The sequence below is a fragment of the Triplophysa dalaica genome, chromosome 5 (genome assembly GCF_015846415.1).
Source record: "Triplophysa dalaica isolate WHDGS20190420 chromosome 5, ASM1584641v1, whole genome shotgun sequence".
Classification (NCBI taxonomy): Eukaryota; Metazoa; Chordata; class Actinopteri; order Cypriniformes; family Nemacheilidae; genus Triplophysa; species Triplophysa dalaica.
The window spans coordinates 24,260,863-24,270,932 of record NC_079546.1 but is presented as its reverse complement, the minus strand read 5'-3'; the positions used below and the strand labels follow the sequence as shown (position 1 = coordinate 24,270,932).

At 39.6% G+C, this 10,070-nt stretch overlaps 1 protein-coding gene across 1 annotated transcript; it reads left to right on the top strand.

The window, feature by feature from the left end:
- The first annotated feature begins 5,497 nt into the window (after positions 1-5,497).
- LOC130420443 (secretory phospholipase A2 receptor-like) lies at positions 5,498-9,498 on the top strand. Its single transcript, XM_056747730.1, has 4 exons — positions 5,498-5,543; positions 5,634-6,011; positions 6,279-6,629; positions 9,128-9,498. Exons 1-4 carry the CDS (start codon positions 5,507-5,509, stop codon positions 9,496-9,498), a joined length of 1,137 nt encoding a protein of 378 aa, XP_056603708.1. The 5' UTR covers positions 5,498-5,506.
- The last annotated feature ends 572 nt before the right edge of the window (positions 9,499-10,070 follow it).

Here is a 10,070-nt window from a genome sequence, read left to right as displayed (position 1 = left end):
TGTGAGTGTATATATAAAAAGAATAATAGTAAAATAAAAATAAATTAGAAATAAAAGTGCAGTTGATGTAAAGCAGCACAGTGCTCAGGTTGTGAATGAACAGCTAAACAAGTGTGTTTTTAATCTGGATTTAAAAGTATCTTCTGTTGGTGAACGTTTTATGTCTTCTGGAAGCAGATTCCAGCTACGGGTGGCGTAATGACTAAACGCTGACTCGCTAAACTGAGTTGATCCTGATGATCTGAGAAGTCTGTTTGGTTTATATTCAATGAGCATATCTGAGATGTATTTAGGTCCTAGACCATTGAGTGATTTATAGACAATTAATAATACTTTGAAGTTGATTCTAAAAGTAACTGGTAACCAGTGTAAGGACCTGAGGATTGGAGTGATATGCTCAGATTTTTTGGTTCTGGTCAGAATCCTGGTAGCAGCGTTCTGTATGAGCTGCAGGTGTCTGATGGTCTTTTTGGGAAGACCTGTAAGGAGTCCATTACAGTAATCCACCCTGCTGGTGATGAAAGCATGGACTAGTTTCTCTAAATCTTGGCTTGAGACAAAACATCTGATTCTGGCTATGTTTCTGAGATGGTAGTAGGCTGATCTGCTTATTGCTTTGACATGACTGATGAAACTAAGGTCAGACTCTAAAATGACACCAAGATGTTTTACCTTACTTTGTGTCTTTAGACCTCTTAAGTCAAGGTATGTGTTTACCTTGTTAGTTTCATCCTTGTTACCAAAAACAATGACTTCAGTTTTGTTTTATTTAACTGAAGGAAGTTTTGACATATACAGCTGTTAATTTCATTGATGCATTTGCAAAGAAAGTCAATAGGCCTGTAGTCATTGGGTGAGAGGGCTAGATAGATCTGAGTGTCATCTGCATAGCTGTAGGCAATTTGGTACTTTTTGATAATTTGGCCAAGTGGGAGCATATATAAATTGAAGAGGAGCAGAGCAAGAATTGAGCCCTGCGGAACACCACAAGTCATGGGTGTCCAGTCAGATGTATGGTTGCCTATGTTCACATAGTAACCTCTCCCTTTAAGGTATGACCCAAACCATTTAAGTACCAATCCAGAAAGCCCTACCCAGTTTTCCAGCCTATGTAGGAGTATGGTGTGATCTACCGTGTCAAAAGCAGCACTGAGATCTAGTAAAACCAGAACTGATATTTTGCCTGAATCAGAATTCAATGGAATATCATTAATTATCTTTATGAGCACTGTCTCTGTGCTATGATGCTGACGGAAACCAGACTCATGATTGTCCAGGTAGCCATTTGAGTTCAGGAATTTAGTCAGCTGATTGAAGACAACCTTTTCTATGATCTTGCCTATAAAAGGAAGATTTGATATTGGTCTGTAGTTAGACAGTAAGGTTTTGTCTAGATTGCCCTGTTTTAGAAGAGGTTTGACAACTGCATTTTTTAGGGACTCTGGGAAAGTTCCTGAGAGCAGTGAGGTATTAACTATTTTTAGGAGATCTGCTTCCAAACAGTTAAACACTCTTTTAAAAAAGGATGTGGGAAGTGTGTCAAGGCTGCAAGTTGATGCCTTAAGATGCTGTACCGTTTCCTCCAGGGCTTTGAGATCAATTGTCTGAAATTCAGACAAAGTAACTAATTTCTGATGTACTGAAGTCAGACGGACCGAAATACCGCATGGAGCTTTGCTGATTTCCATTCTGATATTACTGATCTTTTGAAGGAAAAAAGTTACAAACTCATTGCATTTGTCATCAGACAGCATTTCCCTCGGAACTTGACTAGGGGGATTTGTTAGTCTCTCTACAGTAGCAAAAGGGTGCGAGTGTTATTAATTTTGGAGTTTATAATGTTAGAGAAAAAAGTTCTGTCTAGCTTTGCCTAAGTCAACATTGAATGCATGCAGACTGTCTTTATAGATGTTATAGTGAACTTCAAGTCTGGCACATACGCTCAGCCTTTCCGCATGTTCTTTTCATGCTTTGTACTGCTGGTGTGTTTCTCCAGGGTGCTTTACGCCTGTCAGTTATCGCCTTGACCTTTACTGGAGCAATGGCATCTATAGCATTTTTGACTTTTGCATTAAAGCTATCGAGAAGAACATCCATAGAGTCTGCAGATATACTCAGTGACAGAGACATAGCATTCATAAATAGCTCACTGGTGTTCTCATTAATGAATCTCTTTTTTATAGAGACGGGTCTGTCCTCAGTGGCAGGACTGATTGATATATCAAAGAAAATACAGAAATAATCAGACAGTGCCACATCTCTAATAATAGTGGATGAAATGTTTAGACCTTTGCTAATGAGCAGATCCAGAGTGTGTCCACGATTGTGTGTGGGATCGTGCACATGCTGGATCAGATCAAAAGTGTTTAAAACATTTAAAAGTTCATTTGCAGTGTTGTTTTCTGTCTATTCTACATGAATATTAAAATCTCCAGCAATAACAAAGCAGTCAAATTCTGAGGAAATAGCTGATAGCAGTTCTGAAAAATCATCAACAAAGACTGGGGAGTATTTGGGAGGTCTGTAAATAATTGTAAACAGAATGCGTGGTGCACCTTTTAAAGCAATACTCAAGTATTCAAAGGACAGGTAGTCACCAAGTAATACTTGCTTGCAGTCAAAGAGATCTTTAAATAGAGCAGCTCCTCCACCTCTCCTAACAGCTCTGCAAACATTTATAAAAGTAAAGTTTGGGGGGGCAGATTCATTGAGGATTGTAGCACTACAACCGTCATCTAACCAAGTTTCATTTAGAAACATTAAGTCCAGTTTGTTACTGGTGATGATGTCGTGACCAAGAAGGATTTGTTTTTTAGTGAACGGATGTTTAAAAGTGCTAATTGAATAGTAACTGTTTTTAGTTTTTTACCCCTGTCATTCTCAGAATGACGTCTAAAAGGTATTAGATTAGATAGCTTTGCCGTACGACTGGAAAGGGCCTTAGTTTTGCGTTCACTTATCAGGACAGATATAGGGAAAACTAAAGGAACACTGGGTTCCTTTAGTTTTTAGTTTTTCGTTAAGAGCAGCACCCAATTCACATCTCATGCAAATCCGAACATTGGAATGCGGACTTTTTTGGGAGCTTCAGGCAAATGAATGAGGAAAGAACTGAATGTGTAAAAAATTCCCCTCACACACCAGAATTTTTACTGTGCTCTCCTATAGAAGTGAGATAATATCATCGCATCATGACACTTACAACATGAGACAGTTTCAAGCTGCTAGTCCAGACTAAGACCAACACAGCAATACATTACTCACCAACATAACACGCAATACAAATACAAAAAATCAATATTATAAAACGGTCAGTATAAAACACCCCCATTTATAACAGCTGACCGCATTACATTGCCTAAACATTATCCATCAGAGACTACTTCTCAGCAACTCAGACCTCTGTGCACACCACCCTCACTTCAACCATCAAACTCTCCTCACAACCCCACTGACTGACACTGAAGTAACCAGACTTCTCTCCAGCCATCCCACCACCTGTCCCCTTGACCCAATCCCCTCCAATCTCCTTCAGGCCATATCCAGCACACTCGCAAACATCAACACCTCACTACACAGACAGCATATGACATCCTGCAACTGCTCCATGATCTTGAATTAGTCTTGTGATACTTTGAAATCTCACGTGGATAGAGTCTGCATCCATCCAGGAAGTCAATATTCAGTCAGGACCATAAATATTGGGACATTCAGTATATACTGTATATTATATATAGTAGTATATTTATATAATCACAACAGATGGCCAGATCAAGAACACTCTCCAGGAGGTAGGTTTATGTGTGTCAAAGTCAACAATCAAGATTAGACTTTACCAGAGTGTATATAGAGGGTTCACCACAAGATGTAAACCATTGGTGAGCCTCAAAAACAGGAAGGCCAGATTAGAGTTTGCCAAACGACATCTAAAAAAGCCTTCACAGTTCTGGAACAACATCCTATGGACAGATGATACCAAGATCAACTTGTACCAGAGTGATGGGAAGAGAAGTTGACGTTCAGAAGACATCATAAACAGACGTTGTAAAAACTTACATTCTGGCTCCTCAGGTGACATCTGTCAGGATCTGTCATGGTTTTGAAAGAGAAAACCCAATTGCAGGCATACACGGGGATGAAGGGGTTAAACAGATATTTATTAAGACACAAAACACCTCACTGCTCTCACCGGCACTTTTCCATCCACATTCAAACAGGCCCAGGTCACACCCCTTCTGTAGAAACCCACATTGGACCCCTATACTCCTGACAGTTAAAGACCTGTCTCTCTCCTTCCATTTATAGCAAAAACACTTGGATGGGCAGCTTTCAACCAGGTGTCTCACTACCTATCACAGAACAAACTACTGGATGACAAGCAGTCTAGCTTCAAAACAAACCACTCCACTGAGACTGCACTGCTATCGGTCAGCACACATTCTACTGTTTGCAGCATGCGCAGGTTATACAAAAGTTAAAACAAAACCCACGAGGGAGAAAACAAGACAGGGTAAAACTATTAACTAAGACAAGGACACGGACTGACTAAACTAAGAAAATAAACAATTAGGACAACAAGTAGCACAACGCAGACAAGGCTTGATACGGCATAGACAAGCCATGAAACACAGACAAGGTACAGCTTATACGTACAATGAACGAGCACAGGGCAATGAACACGAGGATGTTTTAAAGGGGACTAACGCAGAATAATTAACGAGGGGCAGGAGTGGGTAATGAATCACTAACGATACAAAAGGGCGGGAAACACCCACGAGAACGCACATGAAAGCCAATATATTAGCAAAGACATGTCCTTCTCACTCCAAACCCAAGGCTATGCCATGACGCTGCAAGAACAAGAATAAACATGACTAAACATGACATGATAGCGGAATCATGACAACGTCATCAACGACATTGGAAAGACGTCTTTTAGAATTGTTTTGTTTGGAGGGGAGCTGCACCAAAGCTGTACTTTTATTTCTGTTGGGTTTGGGTTAGTTCAGAAAAAACATATCAGAACATTCCAATTTATTTGTCTGACGTCAACTGACACAAAATATGCAAAAAAGAAAACTGACCTCAGAAATATGGAAATAAGACTTTCTGAAGCAAACGGCCGAATGGACCCAAAGAAGGAAATGAAATATGAAAATGACTCATCTAGTGAAATGAACAAATGATGTGATGTGTTGAAGATATAATATAATGACATATAAACACACACAGAGAGACAAACAGCAGCACAAGAGATGAAAAGTAAGAACTATTTACATTCTCATTTATAATAAAATCATTCTTTTCATCATTCTGTTTTATAAACATTGTGAATTCATCTGAAAATAACTTCTAATAAAACTTTATTAAGAAGAGATACATTTACAAAACACGACAGACAGACACGTAACAAAAGTTCATATCACATTCACACATTTCTTTGTGACATTTGACATTCTTTGAAAGAATCAATGATGCTTAACAAAACTGTGTTTGTTCCTCAGAAATGGCTCAAAATCTATATTTCAGTCTTCTTTTCATCGGTGAGTTTGTGTTTCTGCTTTTATGTTTGTTTTATAATGTCATTACAATAGATTCAGTGATTTAATAAAGACTTAAACTCTCTCTTTCAGCTCTCTGTTCAATATCTGAATGCTCTCAGCGCCGCTATCACTATATAAACATGAAGAAGAACTGGACTGAAGCTCAGAGATACTGCAGAGAGAACTATAAAGATCTGGCCACAGTCAACAACATCTATGACATGAACGAGCTGAAGAACACTGAAGAACTGAAACAACTGATGAAGGGTATCAAGAACAATGTGAGTGTCTGGATTGGACTGAAGAATACAGGTGTTTATAAATGGAAGTGGTCTCTGGGTGATCCTGTGAACTATACAAACTGGGAATCTGGACCATCAAATGACCGACATGATTGTGCTGTTATGAGAAATGGAACATGGCGTCAGCAGAACTGTAATGAGAACATGAGATTTATCTGCTACAACGGTGAGTGACAGCAAACCTTCACTTCACAAATCATTACATGACTCTAATCTCACATGGATGTGTTAATCTAATGGTGTGTGATGAACTCGATGCTGTAACCTGATTGACTGAGAGAAATCCAAACAGATGTAAAGAGAGAATCAAACACATTCTGCATTAACTGAAGATATTCAGAAGAAAAGAGTTTCTGAACATTCACCCCTAAACTGTAATTGAAGTAAGAATGAATGAAAATCATGAGACTTGAATCTTTATTTTCTTCAACAGACAACAGTAAAACATACATCATCTACACTTCTACTAAAACATGGAGAGAAGCTCAGAGTTTCTGCAGACAGTATCATACTGATCTGATCAGTGTGAGGAACCAGACTGACCATCAACTGATCCACAACATCATTAATGATCCTCACACATCTGTCTGGATTGGTCTGTTCAGAGACTCGTGGGAGTGGTCAGATAACACTGACTCTGGCTTCAGATACTGGAGGTCTGATGAACCTAATGGTGGATCATCTGATACAGGTTTCTGTACACAGATCAGAATGAATGATGAATGGAGGGGTCAGTGGAATGATGCTGGTTGCAGTTTCTCTAAGCCCTTTGTGTGTCATGATGGTGAGTAACAAAAGTTTAATTGTGACAAAAGTTTCTTCATTATTCAAATCTCAGTTCATTCACATCTTTTTTTAATTTCAAAATGTAGCTTTATAAGTAATCGCTCAGAATTCTAACTCCACCCTGTTAGAAACCACTCCTGCTGATAATGGGACACTAAAGAATGTAAGCGAGGCAGATCGTGCACTGTAAAAAGTAAAAATTATGGAAACAGATTACAAGCATTTTTTTTAATAAAAAACAATTTATTAAAAGTCAGTAGATTTCTGTAAATTTTATTGCCTAAAATGTATACAATATAATTGCGTAAATGCAAATATTGACTTTAAGATAATAAGGTCTATTTAATTAGTACTGAATAACAAATAATCATAAAGAATAATTTAACTTTAAAATATTATTCAGAGAAGGTATAATTTACCTAAAAATTATCAGTCACAAAAGGGTCTGAGATGAATTTATCTTGGTCAAAACTTTTGGAAAAAAATGCCAGAAACACGGAGACATTAAATGAAAGAAGCATACAGAAAAAAAACCACACATATATATTTCGTAAATGAGAATAAAACAAATGAATTCCTTCCCTTCTAAAACTGTGACCTTACCAGATGACGCAAGAAGCCACGACTATTAAAAAATATTCTTGCCTTTTACTTTCTGGAAGAAGTGATGGACAGAGCCTAAGGATGTCATGTATACAGAGAATAATAACGGGCCAAGCACTGAGCCCTGAGGCACACCTGTGTCGAAATGTTGGGACTCAGACGCCTCTCCAGGATACACTAAATGACCTAGCTGAGACGTAAGACCTGAACCATTGTAGCAACATTCAGGAGACCCCCATAGCCTTGAGAGTGGACAGGACGATGTGATGGTTAACAGTGTTAAAGTCGGCAGATAGATCCAGTAGGATGAGAACAGATGAGTTAAGGAAGCTCTTTTCAGTCTCTGCGCTTCAATAACAGAGAGCAGCGCAGTCTCAGTGGAATGACCTATCTTGAAACCAGACTTGTTGCAGTCCAAGAGGTTGTTCTGGGTGAGAAAGGATGAGAGCTGGTTACATACAACACTTCTTGGAGTTCTCTCCTCCAGGCCATGCAGAGATGGCCTGGAGGAGATGAGTTGGGATGGGATCTAGGGGGCAGGTAGTCGGATGGTTAGAAGAAATGACCTTGGAAACGTCCTCTTCAGATAGGAGAGAGAACAAAGGGAACAAGCATGTGTCTGGGGGTTGGGCGTGGTCAAGAGGCGGTGGTGCAGAGAATTGATTGCTGATGGTGGTCGTTTTCTTTACAAAGAACGACGCAAAATCGTCAGCTGTTAGTCCGATGGAGGTGAGGGGATAGTGGGGCAAAGTAGAGCAGAAAAGGTTTTAATGATTGTACGAGGGTCAGGAGAGTTGTTGATTTTAGTGTGGTAGTATTGGGTTTTTGCCGAGGAGACATCCGCAGAGAAGGAAGAGAGAATAGACTGATAGAGAGAGAGGTCAGCAAGTTTCTTTTGATTTGCGGCACTTTCTCGCAGCAGACCTGAGAATGGCACGATGTTCAAGGAGAACATCAGATAACCAGGGGGCAGAAGGAGATGCACGAGATGGCCTAGATCTAAGAGGGAATAAGATGTCTAAGCAGGAGGTTAGTGTGGAGCAAAGGGTGTGGGTGACGGTGTAAGCATCAAGGAGAGAGATCTGTTCTCGGGGAGGGAAAGTGGCAGACAACGCAGAGGATAAGTGGAAGGGAGAGAGTGATCGTAGGTTGCGTCGGAATGTGACCAGTGGGGAATCATGTGTAGTGTCTGCAGAAGTTAAGTCGAGATCAAGAGTTATGAGGAAATGATCTGACTTGTGCAGTGGGGCTACCTGGGAGTGATGGGTGAAGCAATAGCGTGTGTAGATAAGATCAAGTTGATTACCAGATTCATGAGTCGCTGAAGTTGGAACCCGCTTGAGGTCAAACGATGCAGTCAGGTTGTTGGAGTCGGCAGCCTGTGGTTTTTTTAAGGTGGATGATAAAGTCTCCAAGTACCACCAGAGGAGTACCGTCCTCGGGGAAGGTTGACAAAAGTGCATCCAACTCCTCCGAGAAAAGTCCAAGGTGCCCTGGGGGACGATAGATGACTACAACATGTGTTTTAACAGGGTGAATGACAGGAACAGCATGAGACTCAAAGTTGGTGTTGTAATTGAAATAATTTGTAATCTGTGCTTGTAGTCTGTGGCCATATAAGGTATTACTTTTTACAATGTGAGTTTATTTTTATTAATTAATTTTACAACATTTCATTTCATAGTTTAATGTCAACATGTGTTATCTCATATTGAATATATGACAGTATTTATGCATCATCCAACATAACAACACTCATTATTTATACAATGTGTGATTTGGAATCATTGTCTGCAATGTTGAAGTGTAGTTTCATGATGAAACTGATCTCAGTTCAGTCTCAGTGTTTATGTTTTGTTCTTATATTCAGTTGTTTGTGTTTATTGTGTTCAGATGAGCTGATATTGATCCAGAAGAATCTGAGCTGGACTGAAGCTGTGAGATACTGCAGAGAGAATCATGTGGATCTGGTTTCAGTGGATTCACAGGAGATTCAGCTCATGGTGACTGATGTTCTTCATGAGGCCTCGACTGCTGAGGTGTGGATGGGGTTACACTATTACTGTCTCATGAATCTCTGGATCTGGGTACGAGGAGAGGTCGTCTGCTATCAGAATTGGGCTCCATGGGTTCAGATTCAACTGAAGGACTGCAGCGGTGAACACAGAGCTGGAGCGATTCAGTCTGGAGGAGATCATCTCTGGATCAGCCTTCCTCGATCTCACAAACTCAACTTCATCTGTACCAGACATGGTTCAACATGAACAGATGTGTGTCTGCTACTATCTGTGATACACAATATTGTTATTTCTGACACAATTTAGTTTTCTTAGTAACAGTTGAATGACAGGACGTATAGGTGTATTTTTAGAGTTCCTGATTTTAGCACTTCTGTGGTGTGATAGTGATGTGTGTTTGTTTAACTCTTTCAGCACATCTTTCAGCTTTAAAATTGTCTGCCTGAATCTGATTTTTTAAACACAATAGTCTGTAAGTAAAATGAGAACACGAGGGAGAACAGAACTTGTGTGTGTGTGTCGTTTTTCATATGTGTCAGCTAAAGAATTGAATCATTCTCCATTGTAAGTCTATAGGATGTTTGCTTTATGTCTGTTGTTCAAACACTGTAAGTCTGATCACTCAGAGAAGTCCCAGCACATGTCGTTTCAATAAGCCAGTTGATTCAAACACTCATTTATGAGACTCTCTGCATCACAGACAAATGAAACAAATATATATATATATATGTATATATAACCCTCTCTCTTTCTCTCAACAGGTAGTGCTCTAGCTTTTGTTGAAACCAGTATTGTAACAGCACCTGTTGTATTACTGC

What these genes read in the sequence shown, in the direction of transcription:
- LOC130420443 (XM_056747730.1), top strand. Translation starts at nt 5,507, where the DNA reads ATGGCTCAAAATCTATATTTCAGTCTTCTTTTCATCG. An exon ending in TTTCAGTCTTCTTTTCATCG is followed by an intron (nt 5,544 to 5,633) that starts GTGAGTTTGTGT and finishes TCTCTCTTTCAG; the next exon opens with CTCTCTGTTCAATATCTGAA. An exon ending in GCCCTTTGTGTGTCATGATG is followed by an intron (nt 6,630 to 9,127) that starts GTGAGTAACAAA and finishes TATTGTGTTCAG; the next exon opens with ATGAGCTGATATTGATCCAG.